Raw genomic sequence first — 22,993 nt, forward strand, 5'->3', positions numbered from 1 at the left:
GGCTATTGGTAGTCCAAAACTCCAGATCCAGATGGTAAATGGAAAGCATGTTCAGCATGACAGTGTCTTATACAGCACTACTTCAGTAATCAATTGAAAACTACAATAAGCATAACTTTGCACAGTAGACTGAAGAAAACCAAGAACCATCCATCTGCCATCATCTGGTCTACATATCGCTCAGTAAATGTGTTTTGAACCTCAGTAAATGATGTTTAACGTGCCATCAAATTTATAACCAGTCATTCAGAAGTGAACACCTTATAGGCAGCAAATGGGTTGATCATTCATTGGAAATGACTGAGGCCTCTTGGATTTTGATTCAATAAAGAATGTTGCACTAACAAGCTATCAAGGTGATAGTTAGATAGTGAAAAATAAGCATCTTGTCAAGTATGATTATTCATGCAAGCTATGTTATTTAGGCCTATTTCTAATACAACCCCTTGGTAGAAAGGTAGGTCATAGGTATTGCAAGCACACTCACAGGTAACAGATCAAAAGAAGAAGAAAAATCAGCAAAGACAAAGGATGAACATATATCAAACATTACAGATATGTGGCCAAACAGACCAAGGCACATTGTTCTAACATATAATACAGAAGTACAATTCTACAAAAGAAGAGAATGCCTGGCCTCCTACTTGTGATAAACCTAGCTCCTAAATGAATTGAAAAGCTCCTGGTTAGGCTTTTAAACCTCAAGCATCTAAACAGCTTCCAGCATTCTAACTTGTCTAAGAACCTGCTCTGAAACTGTAATTCTCCCTTATCCCAAGGAGCTCAAGATGAGCTCGGAGTTATTAGCTTTACAGTGGAGCGGCCCAGGAACAGCTATTCTGTTAAGTCTTGGAAGTACGATGCAGGGATCTCGACAGGAGGAAGCAACATCGATACACATTTGAACTGTTCCAAATGATTAGAGAATTAGACCAAACAATACAAGCATAACAACGCCAAAGGAATATTAAATAACTGTTGGAGTTGAGCATACCCTGTGTTGCTTATACTTGTCTCGAATTGCTGGTAATGATGGACCCTTTCTATTGAGCTGCAAATCATGTATGGCTATAATGCAATCCTTCAGCTCTGATGCCTTGTAGCCTGTCAGTTTATGCATTTCCTTGCCCTGCAACAACATAATCACAGGACAGCTTTAGCTTTGAGAACTTCAAATATCAAAAGCAACATTTCAAGCTTTCACATTCTACTTCTCCACTCTTACCCAAGGATTAGTGTCTGGTCCAATGGTCAGACTAGCAAGAAAAAGTGATGAAGCAGCAACCACTGATGGCAAGAACCGGAGACAGCTGTAGTCCAGAAGACTCAGCTCAGCAAGATAGCTACCCATGAACTCCAGTAATAAGCTGGAGCGCTGTGACAAGCATGCAAGAATAACTTCAGGCACCGACACACATAAGCAGTTGAAGAAGAATTAAATCAAATGGATCCAATATGGAGAATTTAAAGGATTGGTAGTAGTCACCTTCTTGTCTTCTGGGCCAGATCTTGTGAACCGCCTGAAATTAGTGAGGGAAATGCACAAAGATTCAGTTAGACACGGAATCAAAATAGGCAGAGATTATCAAATATTGGGTCAGTGACAGTATGACACCTGAGGAAGGTCTTGATGGTCGGACTGCCTATCTCGAAGTTGAGGAGCTTGAGTATGTCGCTCTCCATGGTGAGAAGCTCCTGCCTGGTGTAGGTATTGTCCGTGATGTAGCAGAAGTCCTCCACATGCGGGGGACTGATCTCCTCGTACTTCCTGCGAGCACCCCAAAGCCAACCCAACTCAATCCTCAAAATCTTTTCGAAGCCTTCAAGGCATCGGAACGGGAGGTTGCGCTTACGAAGCAATGAGCATTGCGGCGACGCCAAGGAGCTGCAGCCTATTGCGCCCGAGCGGGTTGGCAGAGAGGAAGCGGTCGACATAGGAGACGGTGAGGTAAAGCGTGTCGGCAACGAGCTTGTACTCCTCGGCGACCTCGACGAGCCAGTCGATTAGGATAGCCCGCATGTTGGCCGTCACGTCCGTCTGGACCGCCTCGATGTAGTCTGCCGCCGGCCGGCGAGGCGCCTCCACCTGCACACCCCATTTGGACAAACCAATGATTAGACATCAGACCAGTCGATCCCACCCAACCCCAGCGCCAACGGATCGAGGCATCCGACGGCCAGAAATGGAGATCAGGAATCGGGGGCGCCGTACCTCCATAGTGCGGAGGTAGGTGTAGATGTCGGAGGCGTAGGACCCGCTGAGCTGGGTTATGCCGCCGCCGCCGCTGACCTCCTCCCCGACGGGGGTCGGCGAGGTGGACGCGCACCTGCTCAAGCCCCCGTGCTGCTCCTCCCCCTCGGCCGCAGCCGCGGGCTTGGCGGGCTTCGAGGGCTGGCGGAGGACGACCCCCGCGTTGGAGACGATGGGGAGCTCGCTGAGCGCCACCCGCTTCCGCTTGGCGCCGCCGGAGGGGCCCGCGGAGCAGGTGGCGGCGCGCTTGGCCGCGGCACGGGTGAGCCGGGGGCCCGCCGCCGCGGCGGGGGCCGCGTTCTCCTTGTCGGCCATGGTCGGCGGGCTCGTGCTCCCCGGGGCGGCAAGATAGGGTTTGAGATTCGGTGCGCGGCGAGGGAAGATGGGAGGCGGCGGCGGTTGCGTTATGTAGAGGGGATTGGAGGAATGGGAGGGAAGATGGCCGCCAAAACACGCGAATTCGAAGAGGAGGAGGGAGAAGAAGCCCGCGCTGCGCTGCGCTGGGTTTCGCTTGCTGAGCTCTATAGGATTTTCGCTTGCTATAGGATTGGGGAATTTTGGATGGAGTGGGGCGCACGTGCTGGCGAGAGAGGTGGGCGGTAAAAGTTTTAAAATAATACGGAAATCCCGCGGCGCCTGCCTGCCCGCCAGCCAGCCCCCCCTCCCAAATCGTACTGGGCCTCCCGCGTTCCAGCGCGAAACAGCACACTCCTCCAGGTCGGGTTTTCTTTCTTTTTTTCTTGGCCCAACATTTTTTGGCCACGAAATTGTATTTCGGTGTCATCGTTGTTAAAATAGTACTGTTCTTTTTCTTTTTGCGAGAGACCGTGAATTTTTTATTCTGCAAAATGACAGGGTTACATTATGCTAGCATTTTTTTAGGGAACTACGGTGGGCAAAGCCAGCCTGAACTCATTTTATTAACTTTGGTTTAACAGAGAGTATTTACAAGAATGTCAGAGTGATAGAGGAAGAAGAAGAAAAAACTATGCTACATCTAGCCGGGACAGCATGATCCCCCGGTCAATCAGGATTTGTTTCTGGTCCTCGTTTACACATCTACTGGACCAAAGAAAGATGTCTTGGGCCGCACGGCGGAGCACTGTTCCCAAAGATTCCACTTCTTGCTTGAAAATCTTTGCATTCCTTCTTTTCCAAATATTCCAGAGAATTGCCAGGATCACAGTTTTTCGGAGCTTGCATGAGTGCTGCTGAGACTGTAGGTCATGGATGGAGATGCAATCAGCAGGATTAATGCCTAAGGAATCCACAGTTGACCAGGCTTCGGAAGCCGTTGAGCAGTGCAACAACATGTGGGAAGTTGTTTCGGATTCCGGGCAGAATGGGCAGGAGTCAGAGTCCAACAGGCTTCTTCTGAATCGACGCTCATTGGTGAATAGGCGCCCTCGTGGGCCAGCCAGGGGAACAACCTGCATCGGTTAGTCACGTAGTTCTTCCCCTAGATGAAATATGCGAACAAATCCTCCGGCCGAGAAGCAAAAGCCGCTTCATAAGCAAAAGTCACGAAAAGGGGTTTGTCATTAAACTTGCATAAACGTAAATTTGGAGCCTGTGTGGTTAGGTTAACATTGGCTAATAAGGAGCGCAAGGATTGAAGCTCGACAGTACCAGCGTTGGACACACGTGGCTGCAGCGAGAGACGAAGGTCCGTCTCGGATAGCACGAACGCAACAGAGACATTTGGTTTGCTGACATGGAAGAAGAGACTCGGAAAGCGAGCGCCCAGGGTTTCGGAACCAATCCAAAGGTCAAGCCAAAAGGCTGTAGTGACTCCTTTACCAATCCTGACGTGAGTGATGGAGCGGAAGAAGGATAGGCAAGTGATATCCTTCCAAACATTGGTTTGAGGCCTATGGGAGCAACCAATATAGTGCCCACCAGCCCACCCGTAGGCGTTGGTGAACCATGATTCCGAGGAAGAATTTTCGGGGCAATGTATTTTATTTAGAGACTTGATGAGAAGGCAAATGTTATGGGTGCGGAGGCAACGGAAACCAAGACCGCCTTTCGAAGTAGGAGCACAGACCTCATCCCATGCAACCTTGCACTGATCGTCGTTGACCGTATCATCGCCAACCTAGAAGAAGGCACGACATCGCTTGTCAATCTCAAGGAGGGTGCCAGCATGAAGAAGCATGGCACTCATGACATAGGTGGGAAGCGCACGGATAATAGACTTGACGAGAACCGCATGACCGATCGCAAATAGCAGGTGGCCTCGCCAACCTGCTAGCTGCTTATCCACTTTAGCAATTAGAGGGTGGAAATCTATCAGCCGAAGCTTGTGCGTAGATAAGAGCAATCCAAGGTAGTTTTGGGGAAAAGAAACAACGGTACAACCCAAAGTAGATGCCATTGTGGAGGCGGTCTGAGGGTCAACGTGTATTGGGGCGAAAGTGTTTTTTCAAAGTTGATGCTAGGACCAGTGGCTAGAGAGAATGTATGTAGAATATACTTAAGGTGGGCTAGGTGCTCCGGGTCTGCCTTGATGATAATGAGGGTGTCGTCAGCATACTGAAGCACCGGGCAAGGAGCATTTAGAAGAATTGGATGATGCAACAAGCCTTGGGCAGAGGCATCCAATATCATGCATTGCGGGATGTTGGCAATGATTATAAATAGGTACGGTGAGAGGGAGTCACCTTGTCTTAGGCCACTTTTGCATTGGATCCAATTTTCTGGGACACCGTCAAGAAGGATAGCTGATTGGCTAGTGTTATTTAACATCATGATCCAAAGGATCCAAGTGTTCGAGAAGCCTTTTGCCTCGAGGATGTTGCAAAGGTTGTCCCAAGAGATGGAGTCGAAAGCTTTCCTGAAGTCTAATTTAAGGACCAAAGCCGGACATTTCCTCTTGTGGCGAGTTTGGACAATATCGGCAGCCAAGATGAAATTTCAGCAATGTTACGGCCTTTGATGAATCCAGACTGGTCAGAGTGAACTAAATCTTGTATAGCCAATTGGACCCTATTTGAAAGGCATTTGGAACACAGTTTGACAAAGCAATTATGTAGAGTGATCGGGCAAAGCTGGTCGGGCTCGGAAGTTCCTAGTTTCATGGGAATGAGAACAATATAGGATTTGTTAATGCGCGTAAGATCCGCAGTGTAGGCATGAAAGACGGATAGGAGATCACTACAAAAAAACACATCCGTGACATTTTGATCCGAACGAAAAAATGTCATAATTATGACACTTCTATGACGAAAAATAACAGGATGTTTGTGTGAGTAGAGGGATGGCCAGGCCAGCGATAGGAGTAGGGTAGGGCGGTGAGGCCTGCGCGGCAGCAGAGCCAGCCACGGGAGGCAGGAGCAGGCAGCACGATCGGTGCTGGTTTGGACGGCTGGAGCAAAAAGACCAGAGGTTGAAGAAGCACTACGGTCGTTGGATGAACATCATACAATCACTGGAGCTAGAATCGTTCATATTGACTAAGTTGATAAAGCCCTCCGTCCGCATCAACTTAGTAGGCCCATAAATCAGCCTCCAACTATGGTGGGTCCCAGCTAACAAGGGGTATTCATTTTTTTGTGCGTAATAAGTAGGCACTTCCTTGCATGCGAATATATAGTTGGTGGGTCTGAGCTGTCAGCGGGAGGAACATTTTTTCGCAAAATACAGAGGCCCTTCTGGTGGGTCCCCGCTGTTAGGTGGGGGAATCATTATTTTGCGCGTGATAAGAAGGCACTTCCTTGCGTGCGGCCATGGACCCAGTTGTCAGCCTCTCCACGTATGGTCCTCTTCCAATGGATGTCGTCTGTTGACCATGTTGACCATGCCGCGCCGAGAGCAGCAAGGAGGTGGACAACAGCGAGGCAGAAGGGAACGACACAAAGCCAGGGAAGACTCAGCAGTTGTTTCCCACGCGGAGGGGAGTACGAGGGTTTACTTGTTCGTCTGCCTTCGCCGAAGAATAACAACACGTGTGGGTGAGTGGAGGGATGGCCAGGCCGGCGATGGGAGTAGGGTGGGGTGGTGAGGCCTGCGCAGCAGCACAACCAGCCACGGGAGGAGGGAGCAAGTAGTCCTGCCGGCGCTGGTTTGAGTGGCGGGAGCAGGAAGAGCAGAGGTTGAAGAAGCATGAGGCCGTTCGATAGACATCCAATAGTAACTGCTCTTGTATGTTGACTAAGTTAACAAGGCCTTGCCTGCGCGTCTGATACATCCATTTTGCATCATGCTTTTATATCCATATTTATTGCATTATGGGCTGTTATTACACATTATGTCACAATACTTATGCCTATTCTCTCTTATTTTACAAGGTTTACATAAAGAGGGAGAATGCCGGCAGCTGGGATTCTGGGCTGGAAAAGGAGCAAATATTAGAGACCTATTCTGCACAGCTCCAAAAGTCCCGAAACTTCACGGAAGATGTTTTCCAAATATATAAAAAATATTGAGCGGAAGAAACTCGCCAGGGGGCCACACCCTGCCCACGAGGGTGGGGGCACGCCCTACCCCCCTAGGCGCGCCCCCCTACCTCATGGGCCCCCTGGTGGCCCTCCGGTGGCCATCTTCTGCTATATGGAGTCTTTAGATGGGAAAAAAATCATAAGCCATCTTCTCGGACGAAACTCTGCCGCACGAGGCGGAACCTTGGCGGAACCAATCTAGGGCTTTGGTAGAGTTGTTCTGCCGAGGAAACTTCCCTCCCGGAGGGGGAAATCATCGCCATCGTCATCACCAACGCTCCTCTCATCGGGAGAGGGCAATCTCCATCAACATCTTCATCAGCACCATCTCATCTCAAAACCCTAGTTCATCTCTTGTATCCAATTCTTGTCTCTAAGTCCGGGATTGGTGCTAGTAGGTTGCTAGTAGTGTGAATTACTCATTGTAGTTGATGCTAGTTGGTTTAATTGGTGAAAGATCATATGTTCAGATCCTATATGCATATTAATACCCCTCTGATTATAAACATGTTTATGCTTTGTGAGTAGTTACTTTTGTTCCTGAGGACATGGGAGAAGTCTTGCTATTAGTAGTCATGTGAATTTGGTATTCGTTCGATATTTTGATGAGATGTATGTTGTCTCTCCTCTAGTGGTGTTATGTGAACGTCGACTACATGACACTTCACCATTGTTTGGGCCTAGAGGAAGGCATTGGGAAGTAATAAGTAGATGATGGGTTGCTAGAGTGACAGAAGCTTAAACCCTAGTTTATGTGTTGCTTCTTAAGGGGCTGATTTGGATCCATATGTTTCATGCTATGGTTAGGTTTACCTTAATACTTTTGTTGTATTTGCGGATGCTTGCAATAGAGGTTAATCATAAGTGGGATGCTTGTCCAAGTAAGGGCAGCACCCAAGCACCGGTCCACCCACATACCAAATTATCAAAGTACCGAACGCGGATCATATGAACGTGATGAAAACTAGCTTTACGATATTCCCATGTGTCCTCGGGAGCACTTTACATCATATAAGAGTTTGTCCAGGCTTGTCCTTTGCTACAAAAAGGATTGGGCCACCTTGCTGCACCTTATTTACTTTTGTTACTTGTTGCTCGTTACAAATTATCTTATCACAAAACTATCTGTTACCACTTATTTCAGTACTTGCAGAGAATACCTTGCTGGAAACCGCTTATCATTTCCTTCTGCTCCTCGTTGTGTTCGACACTCTTACTTATCGAAAGGACTACGATAGATCCCCTATACTTGTGGGTCATCAAGACTCTTTTGTGGCGCCATTGCCGGGGAGTGAAGCGCCTTTGGTAGGTGGAATTTGGTAAGGAAAAATTTATATAGTGTGCTGAAATTTACTGTCACTTGTTACTATGGAATGTAATCCTCTGAGGGGCTTGTTCGGGGTATCTTCACCCTGACCAGTAGAGCAAAGAGTTGCTCCTCAACCTACTGAACCTACTGAAAATGAATATGAAAATGAAAATGCTTGCTTTGAAGTTCCTGCGGGTATGATAGAAAAACTGCTAGCTAATCCTTTTTTAGGAGATGGAACGAAACATCCTGATGAACATCTGATATATGTGGATGAAGTTTGTGGATTATTTAAGCTTGCAGGTGTATCCGGAGATGTTGTTAAGAAGAAGGTCTTCCCTTTATCTTTGAGGGGAGATGCATCAACATGGTATAGGCTATGTGATGATATGAGGTCTTGGAATTACAAACGATTGAAAGTGGAATTTCATCAGAAGTTTTATCCTATGCATCTTGTTCATCGTGATCACAATTACATATATAATTTTTGGCCTCGCGAAGGAGAAAGCATCGCTCAAGCTTGGGGGAGGCTTAAGTCAATGTTATATTCATGCCCCAATCATGAGCTCTCAAGAGAAATGATTATTCAAAATTTTTATGCTCGGCTTTCTGGTAACAATCGCACCATGCTTAATACTTCTTATGCTGGCTCTTTTATGATGAAGACTATTGAATTCAAATGGGATTTATTGGAAAGAATTAAACGCAACTCTGAAGATTGGGACCTCGACAATGGTAAGGAGTCAGGTATGACACCTAGTTTTGATTGTGTTAAATCTTTTATGGATACTGATATTTTTCGTAAATTTAGCACTAAATATGGACTTGACTCTGAAATAGTAGCTTCTTTCTGTGAATCTTTTGCTGCTTATGTTGATCTCCCTAAGGATAAGTGGTTTAAATATCATCCTCCCATAGAAGTAAAAGTAGTTGCACCTATTAAAGTTGAAGAAAAGACTATCACTTATAATTATCCCATTGTTCCTACTTCTTATGTTGAGAAACCACCTTTCCCTGTTAGGATAAAGGATCATGCTAAAGCTTCAATTATAGTTTGTAAAAGCAATATTAAAACATATACACCTCCTGAGCAAGTTAAAGTTGAACCTAATATTGCTATTGTTAAAGATCTCTTGTCTGATAATATAGATGGGCATGCTATTTATTTCTGTAATGAAACTACTAGAATTGCTAAACCCCGTGATAAAGATAAACCTAGACCTGTGGTAGGCATGCCTGTTATTTCTGTTAAAATAGGAGATCATTGTTATCATGGCTTATGTGATATGGGTGCTAGTGCTAGTGCAATACCTTGTTTCTTATACCAAGAAGTTATGCATGATATTGCACCTGCTGAAATAGAAGATATTGATGTCACAATTAAACTTGCCAATAGAGATACTATTTCACCAATGGGAATTGTTAGAGATGTTGAAGTCTTGTGTGGGAAAACTAAATATCCTGCTGATTTTCTTGTTCTTGGTTCCCCACAAGATAACTTTTGTCCCATTATATTTGGTAGAGCCTTCTTAAATACTGTTAATGCTACCATAGATTGCAAAAGAGATGTTGATACTATCAGTTTAGATGATATGGCTCATGAATTTAATTTTTCTAAATTTAGTAGACAACACTGTGAAGAAGAATTCCTAGTAAGTATGAAATTATTGGTCTTGCTTCTATTGCATACCTCCTAGTGATCCTTTAGAACAATACTTGCTCGACCATGAAAATGATATGTTTGTGAATGAAAGAAGGGAATTAGATGAAGTATTCTTTAAACGGGAACCTATTCTGAAAAACAATTTACCTGTTGAAATCCTAGGGGATCCTCCTCCACCCAAGGGTGATCCCGTGTTTGAGCTTAAACCGTTACCTGATACTCTTAAATATGCTTATCTTGATGAGAAAAAGATATATCCTATTATTATTAGTGCTAACCTTTCAGAGCATGAGGAAGAGAGATTATTGAAAACTCTGAAGAAGCACCGTGCTGCTATTGGGTATACTCTTGATGATCTTAAGGGCATTAGTCCCACTCTATGTCAACATAAAATTAATTTAATTTGGAAGAAGATGCTAAACCAGTTCGTGACCATCAACGCCGACTGAATCCTAAAATGAAAGAAGTGGTAAGAAAGGAAATACTAAAGCTCCTTGAGGCAGGTATAATCTATCCCGTTGCTGATAGTCAGTGGGTAAGCCCTGTCCATTGTGTCCCTAAGAAGAGAGGTATTGCTGTTGTTCCAAATGATAAAGATGAATTAATCCCTCAAAGAATTATTACAGGTTATAGGATGGTAATTGATTTCCGCAAATTAAATAAGGCTACTAAAAAGGATCATTACCCCTTACCTTTTATCGATCAAATGCTAGAAGGATTATCCAAACATACACATTTTTGCTTTCTAGATGGTTATTCTGGTTTCTCTCAAATACCTGTGTCAGCTAAGGATCAATCAAAGACTACTTTTACATGCCCTTTTGGTACTTTTGCCTACAGACGTATGCCTTTTGGTTTATGTAATGCACCTGCTACCTTTCAAAGATGCATGATGGCTATATTCTCTGACTTTTGTGAAAAGATTTGTGAGGTTTTCATGGACGATTTTTCTGTCTATGGATCTTCTTTTGATGATTGCTTGAGCAACCTTGATCGAGTTTTGCAGAGATGTGAAGAAACTAATCTTGTCTTGAATTGGGAAAAGTGCCACTTTATGGTTAATGAAGGTATTGTCTTGGGGCATAAAGTCTCGGAAAGAGGTATTGAAGTTGATAAAGCCAAGGTTGATGCTATTGAGAAGATGCCATGTCCCAAGGACATCAAAGGTATACGAAGTTTCCTTGGTCATGCTGGTTTTTATAGGAGGTTCATTAAGGACTTCTCAAAAGTATCTCGGCCTCTGACTAATTTATTACAAAAAGATATACCATTTGTCTTTGATGATGATTGTGTAGAAGCATTTGAAATACTTAAGAAAGCATTGATTTCTGCACCTATTGTTCAGCCACCTGATTGGAATTTACCCTTTGAAATTATGTGTGATGCTAGTGATTATGCTGTAGGTGCTGTTCTAGGACAAAGAGTTGATAAGAAACTAAATGTTATTCAATATGCTAGTAAAACTTTAGACAATGCTCAAAGAAATTATGCTACTACTGAAAAAGAATTCTTAGCAGTTGTATTTGCTGGTGATAAGTTTAGACCTTACATTGTTGATTCTAAAGTAACTATTCACATTGATTATGCTGCTATTAAATATCTTATGGAAAAAAGATGCTAAACCTAGACTTATTAGATGGGTTCTCTTACTACAATAATTTGATTTGCATATTGTTGATAGAAAAGGAGCTGAGAACCCCGCTGCAGACAACTTGTCTAGGTTAGAAAATGTGTTTGATGACCCACTACCTATTGATGATAGCTTTCCTGATGAGAAATTAAATGTCATAAATGCCTCTCATACTGCTCCATGGTATGCTGACTATGCTAATTACATTGTTGCTAAGTTTATACCACCTAGTTTCACATACCAGCGAAAGAAAAAGTTATTCTATGATTTGAGGCATTACTTTTGGGATGACCCACATCTTTATAAAGAAGGAGGATGGTGTTATTAGACGTTGTGTACCTGAGCATGAACAGGAACAAATCCTACGCAAGTGTCACTCCAAAGCTTATGGAGGACACCATGCTGGAGATAGAACTGCGCATAAGGTACTGCAATCTGGTTTTTATTGGCCTACTCTCTTCAAGGATGCCCATAAGTTTGTCTTATCTTGTGATGAATGTCAAAGAATTGGTAATATTAGTAGACGTCAAGAAATGCCTATGAATTATTCACTTGTTATTGAATCATTTGATGTTTGGGGCTTTGACTATATGGGACCTTTTCCTTCCTCTAATGGTTATACACATATTTTAGTTGTTGTTGATTACGTTACTAAGTGGGTAGAAGCTATTCCAACTAGTAGTGTTGATCATAACACTTCTATTAAAATGCTTAAAAAGGTTATTTTTCCAAGATGTGGAGTCCCTAGATATTTAATGACTAATGGTGGTTCACATTTTATTCATGGTGCTTTCCGTAAAATGCTTGCTAAATATGATGTTAATCATAGAATTGCATCTCCTTATCACCCTCAGTCTAGTGGTCAAGTAGAATTGAGTAATAGAGAACTCAAATTAATTTTGCAAAAGACTGTTAATAGGTCTAGAAAGAATTGGTCCAAAAAACTTGACGATGCATTATGGGCCTATAGAACCGCATATAAAAATCTTATGGGTATGTCTCCGTATAAAATGGTCGATGGAAAAGCATGTCACTTACCTCTCGAACTAGAACACAAGGCTTATTGGGCTATTAAAGAACTTAATTATGATTTTAAACTTGCTGGTGAGAATAGGTTATTTGATATTAGCTCACTTGATGAATGGAGAACCCAAGCCTATGAAAATGCCAAGTTGTTTAAATAAAAAGTTAAAAGATGGCATGACAAAAGGGTACAAAAGCGTGAGTTTAATGTAGGTGATTATGTGTTGCTATACAACTCTCGTTTAAGAATTTTTGCAGTAAAACTTCTCTCTAAATGGGAAGGTCCTTACGTTATTGAGGAGGTCTACCGTTCCGGTGCCATAAAAATCAACAACTTCGAAGGCACAAATCCGAAGGTGGTGAACGGTCAAAGAATCAAACACTATATCTCAGGTAATCCCATAAATGTTGAAACCAATGTTATCGAAACCGTAACCCCGGAGGAATACATAAGGGACACTTTCCGGAACGTTTCAGAGTTCGAAAAGGAATAGGTATGTGGTACGGTAAGTAAACCGACTCCAAAACAGTTTTTAAGGCAATATTTCTCCGTTTTGGAATATTTAGAAAAATAGAAAAATAAGCAGCAGTCCGGGAAGGACACGAGGCCTCCACGAGTGTGGAGGGCGCGCCCTACCCTACTGGGCGCGCCCCCTACCTTGTGGGCACCTCGTGTGCTCTCTGGACTCCGTTTTCATACACGACACGTATTTTGGTCGGTAAAAATTCATTATATAATCTCCCGGGGGTTTTGTCTCCCGTATCACGCAAAAATCTCCTGTCTTTGTTTCGAGCTGTTTTTTTCACAGATCTAGATTATCATGACGTCTCCAAGTGCCACCAAGGACAAGTTTTTCGAGAAGTTCATCAACCCTTACCTCGCGGAGGTGCAGCGACACCCTCAAACCATTGAGATACGTGATGGGTTGCTGCACATTCGTGATGCTGAGGGACCAAAGGGGACCGGAAGCGTGGAGACGAGGCTTGAAGCAATGGAGCAACAAGTTTTCAAGTGTCAGGGGATGGTGGAGCGTGGACTCAACTCCAACTACATGATGATCGCAGAATTCACCAACAAACACAAGATGGATGCCGACAACATCGGGGAGACTATCTTCAAGCTTCATGAGAAAATCGAGCACCTTCAAGCTCAAATCTATGACCTGCAAAACCAAAACTGTGAGTATGAATATAGATTCAAAAGGACGAGTTTGGCTGCAGATTTGAGGATCCCGGAGACTCGGTCATCCTTCTATGATGGTGAGCCTATGCCTTGGAAGGAGGACGACAAGCCTACGCCATCAACAAAATCACCACCGTCTCCACCAACAAAGAAGAATTGAGTATCTGGTATGGGCGCTCCACTTGGCAAATGCCAAGCTTGGGGGAGTGCCCCGGTATCGTATCACCATCACTTTATCTTTACCGTTTTTCTTAGTTCGATCTTTTTGATAATATCTTGATCTAGTAGAATAAAAGTTCTTAGTATGATTTAGTTGTGAGTTTTGCATTATTATTCTTCTATGTAATCGAGTCTGTGAGCTATATAATAAAGATTAGTGTTGAGTCACGGGCTTGATTATTTTGCCATGATCCTAAGGGAATAAAAGAAAAGAGAAAGAAATAAAAAGAAACAAAGAGATCATGTGAATCTTATGGAGAGTAATGAGCTCACATAGAAAGAGTATGATGAATAAAAGTTGTTGAGAGTTGACAAGCACAATTTTGGTCATCGTTGCAATTAATAGGAAGTAATAAAGAAAGAGAGGTCTTCACATATAAATATACTATCTTGGACATCTTTTATGATTGTGGGCACTCATTAAAATATGACATGCTAAAGAGTTGACATTGGACAAGGAAGACAACATAATGGGTTATGTTTTCTTACATCTGAGATGAATTATATTGTCTTGGATCTTCCAACATGATGAGCTTGCCTTTCCCCCTGATGCTAGCCAAATTCATTGCACCAAGTAGAGATACTACTTGTGCTTCCAAATACCCTTAAACCAGTCTTGCCATAAGAGTACACCATATCTACCTATGGGTTGAGTAAGATCCATCAAGTAAGTTGTCATCGGTGCAAGCAATAAAAATTGCTCTCTAAATATGTATGACTTATTAGTGTGGGAGAAAATAAGCTTTATACGATCATGTGATATGGAAGAAATAAAAGCGACAGACTGCATAATAAAGGTCCATATCACAAGTGGCAATATAAAGTGACGTTCTTTCGCATTAAGATTTTGTGCATCCAACCATAAAAGTGCATGACAACCTCTGCCCCCCTCTACGAAGGGCCTGTCTTTTACCTTTATCTCGTACATTGCATAAGAGTCATGGTGATTTTTACCCTTCCTTTTTACACTTTATACTTTGGTAAGCGCAGTATGTTGGAAAGATCCTGGTATATATGGCTAATTGGATGTGAGTTTTCATGAACTATTATACATTACCCTTGAGGTAAAACATTGGGAGGCAAAACTATTAGCCCCTATCTTTCTCTGTGTCCGATTAAAACTCCACACCCATAAGTATTGCATGAGTGTCAGCAATTGTGAAAGATTATATGATAGTTGAATATGTGGACTTGCTGAAAAGCTCTTATACATTGACTCTTTCCTATGTTATGATAAATTGCAATTACTTCAATGACTGAGATTGTAGCTTGTTAGTTTTCAATGAAGTTTATGATTCATACTTAATATTGTGATTGAATTATTACTCTAGCATCAGAGATTATATGACAAGAATTATATGAGTTGCTGTTCTAAGAATGATCATGATGCCCTCATGTCCGTATTTTATTTTTATCGACACCTCTATCTCTAAACATGTGGACATATTTTTCGATTTCGGCTTTTCACTTGAGGACAAGCGAGGTCTAAGCTTGGGGGAGTTGATACGTCCATTTTGCATCATGCTTTTATATCCATATTTATTGCATTATGGGCTGTTATTACACATTATGTCACAATACTTATGCCTATTCTCTCTTATTTTACAAGGTTTACATAAAGAGGGAGAATGCCGGCAGCTGGGATTCTGGGCTGGAAAAGGAGCAAATATTAGAGACCTATTCTGCACAGCTCCAAAAGTCCAGAAACTTCACGGAAGATGTTTTCCAAATATATAAAAAATATTGAGCAGAAGAAACTCACCAGGGGGCCACACCCTGCCCACGAGGGTGGGGGGCGCGCCCTACCCCCCTAGGCGCGCCCCCTACCTCGTGGGCCCCCTGGTGGCCCTCCGGTGGCCATCTTCTGCTATATGGAGTCTTTCGATGGGAAAAAAATCATAAGCCATCTTCTCGGACGAAACTCCGCCGCCACGAGGCGGAACCTTGGCGGAACCAATCTAGGGCTCTGGCAGAGTTGTTCTGCCGAGGAAACTTCCCTCCCGGAGGGGGAAATCATCGCCATCGTCATCACCAACGCTCCTCTCATCGGGAGAGGGCAATCTCCATCAACATATTCATCAGCACCATCTCATCTCAAAACCCTAGTTCATCTCTTGTATCCAATTCTTGTCTCTAAGTCCGGGATTGGTTCTAGTAGGTTGCTAGTAGTGTTAATTACTCATTGTAGTTGATGCTAGTTGGTTTAATTGGTGGAAGATCATATGTTCAGATCCTATATGCATATTAATACCCCTCTGATTATGAACATGTTTATGCTTTGTGAGTAGTTACTTTTGTTCCTGAGGACATGGGAGAAGTCTTGCTATTAGTAGTCATGTGAATTTGGTATTCGTTCGATATTTTGATGAGATGTATGTTGTCTCTCCTCTAGTGGTGTTATGTGAACGTCGACTACATGACACTTCACCATTGTTTGGGCCTAGAGGAAGGCATTGGGAAGTAATAAGTAGATGATGGGTTGCTAGAGTGACAGAAGCTTAAACCCTAGTTTATGCGTTGCTTCGTAAGGGGCTAATTTGGATCCATATGTTTCATGCTATGGTTAGGTTTACCTTAATACTTTTGTTGTATTTGCGGATGCTTGCAATAGAGGTTAATCATAAGTGGGATGCTTGTCCAAGTAAGGGCAGCACCCAAGCACCGGTCCACCCACATACCAAATTATCAAAGTACCGAACGCGGATCATATGAACGTGATGAAAACTAGCTTTACGATATTCCCATGTGTCCTCGGGAGCACTTTACATCATATAAGAGTTTGTCCAGGCTTGTCCTTTGCTACAAAAAGGATTGGGCCACCTTGCTGCACCTTATTTACTTTTGTTACTTGTTGCTCGTTACAAATTATCTTATCACAAAACTATCTGTTACCACTTATTTCAGTACTTGCAGAGAATACCTTGCTGGAAACCGCTTATCATTTCCCTCTGCTCCTCGTTGGGTTCGACACTCTTACTTATCGAAAGGACTATGATAGATCCCCTATACTTGTGGGTCATCAGCGTCAACCTTTTTTTAGGAAAGCGTATGCGTCAACCTAGTAGGCCCCACAAGTCAGTCTCAAATATGTGGAAAACAACATACATCTCATCTGCCATTATTACTAATAAATGTACAACTCATTGGCTAATTTTAAGGATTTTTTTGAAGCCCATATTCTTTTTGTTACCATTACAGCCCATATTCTGGCCACGGTTAAAAATTCAACCAAATTTTCATATTTCGGTGCGGTCCAAACTATTTTCAATCCCGAAATTTCGAATCACGTTCAAACTAATTTAAAAATAATAAATTTATATCAATTTAAAATCCAACATATTTTCCCCGCAAAAAACAATTAAATTCGAAATCTTGAAAAAATAAATTGGAAACTAATTGCCGGTTTGCCGCGTTTTTAAAATTTACATCCCATTTCTTACTACTTCATTTTCTGGGCAAGTGAATACATCGCTCTCGCCTTGAAAGATTTGCAGGCCAGCAGGGCTGAGAAAGCAAGTAGGCCTCCATTGGGTATGTCCTTAAAAAGGGTAGAACTGGGATAGCCATTTTAAAAAAGAAAAAAAATGCAACTGGGCCCATGATGTGGTAAACATAAAATAAAACCCTAGCTAGACGGGTCACAGCCCCCGCACAGCCCCGTTGTTACCCTGACTCGTCTCTAAAACTAGTAAATAACAACTGCTTGTTCCTCAAAAAAAGTAAATAACAACTACGCGACTTGCTGGGTCCCTGGTGTTAGTCGCTCGTTGTGTAATTCTCTCATTTATTTATTATATTGACAATGGCATGGGCCCCAGATGTCCAACCATTAGGAGGAACCATTTTTGGGCTTGTGATAACAAGGCACTTGCTTGCGTACTGCCATGACCCTGGTGGGTCCCTACTATCATCCTCTCAACGTACATTCATCTCCTTGTTCCTCTCAGTTGTTGACCACATTGACAATGCCAGATGGTGGCACACCATGCACGATGAGCGAACCAAGGCGGAGGACGACAGCGAGGCCTCGGATAGAACGAACAGGAGCCATGGAAGATGCGCCAGTCTAGTCGCAGGCGGAGGGGAGTACGAGGGTTGACTGGTTCGGGTGGGGTGCGTGTTGGGGCTGACGTCCCCAGAGAATAACAGGACGTGTGGGGGAATAGAGGGAGGGACTGGCCAACGTTTGAGGCGGGAGCAGGTGGGACCGACGGGGTGGTTTGGTTTGGGCGGTTGGAGGTAGAAAAAAAGAGATAGAAGATACACGACAGATGTTGGATGTCAATCCAATGACTGGTAGGCAGAATCGTTTGTTGACTAATAATTAAGTTGACACCACCTTGGATAGGCTTTTTCCTCATGGGTCCCAAATGTCAAAATCCAAATCTATCATGGTCATGCAGCCTTTCTTATGAAAATTTACAGCCCATTTGGTGTGCTAGTTCATAATAAGTTTGTGGGTGCTGGTGGGGGCTAATCACTTGGGTTTTGTAATGCACAGTGAGCTCAAGCAACCGGCGAGAGTGTTGTTATTTTCCTTGGTTGGGATTTTTTACAATATTTCTCTCTTAATTAAACAAATGGCAAGCCATTTGCCTTGTTTCAAATAAAATATGGCAGTCACAGCCGAGTTGAAAAGGGCAACAACATCTAATTCTAGCTTACAAACTGTACAGAAGCACGAGGGTTAATTTTTCATCAGGTTTAGACAAAACCCATATTGAAAAGGGCAGCAACATCTAACTCCAGCATTGTTTTCGGCAGTCACAGTCAAATGGATCGGTCAGGTCCATAGAATGAACATCCTGGGTCGTAAAATTTACTGGATTATGACCACAAGATGTTGTAAATAGAAGCCCGACACATTTAGAAGCCCTTTTGTCCACCTGAAACTCCTTTTTTTTGCTCTTCGACATACCCATCCATCAAAACCATGTTGCTGATAAACTTAAGCCTGATGGACAATAGTAACTGTCGTGGGAACGATTCCGACAATAATAAGGTATAGGGTAACGGAGCATGATCTATCGAGATGCAAATGGGTGACACGGTGGTTTTAGCGAGTTCGGGCCTCTCACGGTGGAGATAACGGCCCTACGTCTCGTGCTCCGGAGAGGCTTTGTTTTATCTGAGTGTATATCCGGAGATTACATGGTGTATTTGAGAGAGAGAGAGGGGAGAATGGATCTCCATGCCTCAAGCTAAATGGTGAGAAAGAGGGAGAGGTGGAAGAAAAAAGCCCCCTAGTCTAGTGGTGGATGTGGCTTATATAGAGTGTGCCACCCCTAACCTCCCATGTTACAAAGTGGGGGCGTTAATGCCATAACTTAGCCTACTACTAAGATGATGCTTCGAGTGCCTTGTAGGCTGCTGGTCTTCGCATATCCAAGTGAGATCAGGTGCTCCGAGTGGAATGAGTTGGTCGAGTGGAGTGCTATGCTCCGAGTGGTTGTTGTCGTCCGAGTGACTTGATGGTCATCCGAGTGGATAGTATGTCTGTATGAAGTTTATCTAGACCCACATGTTGTGTGGACCCCATGCTTTATGATATGTCGACCCTTTGTGGGCCTACCTGTTATGTGTATCCCCAACATTAGCCCCCAAATCGATTGCGATTTTGCAAAACGAGTTTGTGAAAGACATAATTTGGCCCGAGTGATTACAGAAATACTCGGTACCTGTCATCGTGCTTTCAGACAACCAAGGTTTGAACAAAATCTCAATGGATTCTGGTACTATGCTTCCCGACTGATCTGGGGTAAGTGCCCGCGAGGAGAAACTTGGTGACATTCGATCATCTCTCGGAAGAGGTTAACTTGTGATCAGAGTATGGATGTGTCATTAAATCCGGGCAACAAGATTGACGCATGGACTGTTCTCTCGGAGAGATGCCATTCTTATCCCGGAGGAACGTCAATACGAGCCAGTTCTAGATCCAAACGTATGACTTTCACGTTTGAGTCGTAGAAGAAGGCTCAAAACAGGTCCATGGAGGAGCGTTAAACTCACCTTATAGCAATTTCTTTTGGTAGCCGACGGGAGCCTTAGAACTTGTTTGTTTGTTGTTCTCCACTCAGACCGGTCAGGCCATACCGAGTGGAGATTACTCCAGTGGGGGCATGCTGAGTGCACCCACTAAGTGTAGTCCCCGAGACTGCCGTCGACTATGGGCAGTCGGCGGGGGTCTGAGAGAACTAAAAATCTTCTTAGCTGGTACTGATAGAACTTGTTCCTCTCCGACTCGGAGGCCGAGTAGCACTTGAGTGATCTGGAGATGGTCTTGCATCGAGCAAAATGTTTCTTTCTGAGTTCTCTTCCAGTGGGGGCACGCTGAGTGCACCCACTGGGTGTAGTCCCCGAGCCTCTGTCGGACAAGATGGGTCGGGTAGAGGGTTTAAGTCTCCTGGTAAACCTTCACGCAATGGACACAGTAAATATCTTTTAGTATGAAATTGAGTCAATCGGATGCATCTTCCGAAGCTTGACATGGTAAATAAGCTCAGCCTGGAGCTGAGTCAGTCAGACTGATCTTCGTGCACACGGTATGGAATAAATTCAGCCTGGAACTCGGTCAAGTAGGTGAATCTTTGTGCTCTCGGCACGGTGAATGAATTCGCTTTTGAAACTGCCGACTGTAGAAAAAAGCTGGCCACTCCAGGGAGTAATCGTTCCAGTAGTACTTCTTTTATTGACCGTTAGATTTTGTGTAAAAGGGGTATTTGTAAGAGTACATTGTATCCGTAGAGGAGCTTCATTTTCACCCTTTTGCATGAAAGCGGTATTTGTCCGAGTGGACATGCTTCCCGACTGATCGGGGTATGTTGACTGCAAGGAAAAACTTGATGGCACTCGTATGTCTCCCGGAGGAGATAGACTAGTGGTCTGACATGGACGTGGCATGAAACCCGAGCGACGAGGCTAGTGTGTGGGATGATTCTCCGGAGAGGGGCCACTCATTATCCCGGGGAACACCAACACATGCCATCTCTGAGTCCAAGTTTGTGAAACTGACGCCTTGGAGCCTAGGATAAGGGCCAAGTGTATCCGTAGAGGAGCGTCGTTTTCACCCTTTTGCAGTCCTGAAGACGACTTCAGGTAAGGATTTGGGTGATCGTCTGAGTGGACAGTACTACTCTTATAGTTTTTCGGCGGAACGAGCATGTATGGTCAAAACATATTCCTGATGTGATCAATGGGTTGATCGAATGGGCGTAACCCCTGAGGGCGGCATGGTCAATTGATGTGCGTAGCCCCCGAGTGATGCTCGAAAGAGGTAAGCTTGCTACAGAGTGTGATATGAGGTTTGATCATAAGAGTAACTTAGTCGTTCCCGTGTTGGGGGTGTAGAGGTAAAGACATGTCCAACTGATGGTGACGCGCGAGGCGGCCGAGGGGTGATGATGTGTCACTACTAGGGAAAAGCCTAGCAGCAGCGCGGGTTTTCGGCCTTTTAGTAGCGCGGGGGCCGGCGCTACTAATAAGGCGCTACAGCTAACGTATAGCAGTAGCGCTAGTCCACCCGCGCTACTGCTACACAAGTGTTGCAGCAGCGCGCTTAAAGGAACCTCGCTGCTGCTAATAGCTATAGCGCGCTTCCCCTATGCGCGCTACTGCTACAACCGCGCTGCTGCTAACTTTTCTCCACTCGCTACTGCTAATTTTAGTAGTTTTTTGTTTTTTCGGCATATTTGTTTTGTATTTGAACATGCTTTATAGAAGAATCTTTAGCACATACAAATGTCATCATGATACACATACAAATGCCTGCGAGACCACAAATGTAATCATAGCATATACATACAAATAGTCTCGTCATAATCATCATCCAACACAAAGTGGTATCTTGTCATCATCTCGAAAATAGCGATACATGCAAGTCTCGAATACTTGCAACTACAACGTCATCCATTAAACAAAGGTATACGCGAAGTCATGCTCCAAGGGGTTGGTGAACTTCGCGAAGGGGTCTGGGAGACCCGCGGCTTCACGTTCCGCGTCCTCCTTATCCCATATGGGCCTTTTACCGAGGTAGCCATGGCTTCCGAGGCGATGCTTCCCCGTGTTCCTTTGTTGAAGGCTCTTGAATTTCGCAGCCTTAGCCTTGGCGTCCTCGGTAGTGCAAGTGTCCTTGAACTTTTCGAACTCCTCTTCCGTAAGTGTCGGATTTTCCTCCAGAATCTTGGACAGGGGTTCCTCAGCCTCAATAGCTCGTTTCACCCTCGATTTCCAGGAGGCCAAATCATTGCTGAACATGCCCATGGCGTGATTGTTAATCTTTTTCATCTCCGGATCATCCCACGGTTGTTCTATGTTATCATCTCGATCGGGGAACTTGAATCTCTTGTGCAACTTCGTTAGGAGCAACTGCGTCAAATGTTCTTTACTCCTTAAGTCATCGTCATTGATGCTCGCACATTCCCGTAGGATGCATCCTACTTGGTTCCCATAGCACTTGCGAGGTTCTTCCGGCTCTAACGGCTCAAACTTGCCAGGTGCCATCTTTGTGATCACAAGTCGTCCAATCCCTAGTTTGTTTGGTTTTCGTATCCTCTGCTTCTTATGCCTCTTTTCGGTACCGGCATCGGCGCCGGTATCTTCCCCGGCGGTACCTTCCCCACCGGTCTCAGCATCAGTACCATCATCGAGGCGGACCTGCAAACCTTGCTTAGCAGTCAAAAAGTCGAGGTAGTCTTGTTCACTCTCATAATCCATCTCGTCTGCATCTTGGTCAGAAGGCCCAGTTTCTTCGTTGTTCGACATGTTTCCTATGATTAAGTGTCCTCATTTATTTCTAAAAGTATGAATAAATTAGAAATGAGATAAAAAAGAAATCTATGTGCCAGCACTCGATATGCCAACTGTGTAGCACAAATCATGCCTTTATTCACGGGAAATTTTGGCATGACCTTTGCTAAAAAAATGGACATATCGAGCGCCTGAAATTCACCGGAACGGAAATGAATCAACATTCCAGCGTAACATAGGCAACTCGGATCATTTACCAAAACATGACATGTCCAAAACATGACATATCCACATATCACATGTCCAGTTCAAATTTGCATATAAATTCAGCAAATTTTGAAACCTATCTAAATTCATAACTAAATAGATAACCTAATTAACATAACTAAAACCTAAGTAAATTAACCCTAGCTAGCAGAGAGAGAGGGGGGTGGTTTACAGAGGGTGCAGGGCGAGGAGGCAGGCCCGATGACGGCCGAGGTTGGGAGGGGAGGAAGCAGAGGAGGGAGGCGAGGGTCGACGGGTCGGGGG

At 44.0% G+C, this 22,993-nt stretch overlaps 1 protein-coding gene across 1 annotated transcript; it reads right to left on the reverse strand.

Moving 5' to 3' along the window:
• Window positions 1–513: 513 nt before the first annotated feature.
• LOC119299535 (cyclin-A3-2-like) lies at window positions 514–2,771 on the reverse strand. Its single transcript, XM_037576738.1, has 7 exons — window positions 2,213–2,771; window positions 1,854–2,086; window positions 1,616–1,768; window positions 1,487–1,520; window positions 1,226–1,375; window positions 995–1,129; window positions 514–906 (listed from the first exon to the last, which is right to left on the reverse strand). The coding sequence occupies exons 1-7, from the start codon at window positions 2,564–2,566 to the stop codon at window positions 835–837; spliced, it is 1,131 nt and encodes a 376-aa protein (XP_037432635.1). The 5' UTR covers window positions 2,567–2,771; the 3' UTR covers window positions 514–834.
• Between the last annotated feature and the right edge of the window lie 20,222 nt (window positions 2,772–22,993).

The sequence above is a fragment of the Triticum dicoccoides genome, chromosome 5A (genome assembly GCF_002162155.2).
Source record: "Triticum dicoccoides isolate Atlit2015 ecotype Zavitan chromosome 5A, WEW_v2.0, whole genome shotgun sequence".
NCBI lineage: Eukaryota > Viridiplantae > Streptophyta > Magnoliopsida > Poales > Poaceae > Triticum > Triticum dicoccoides.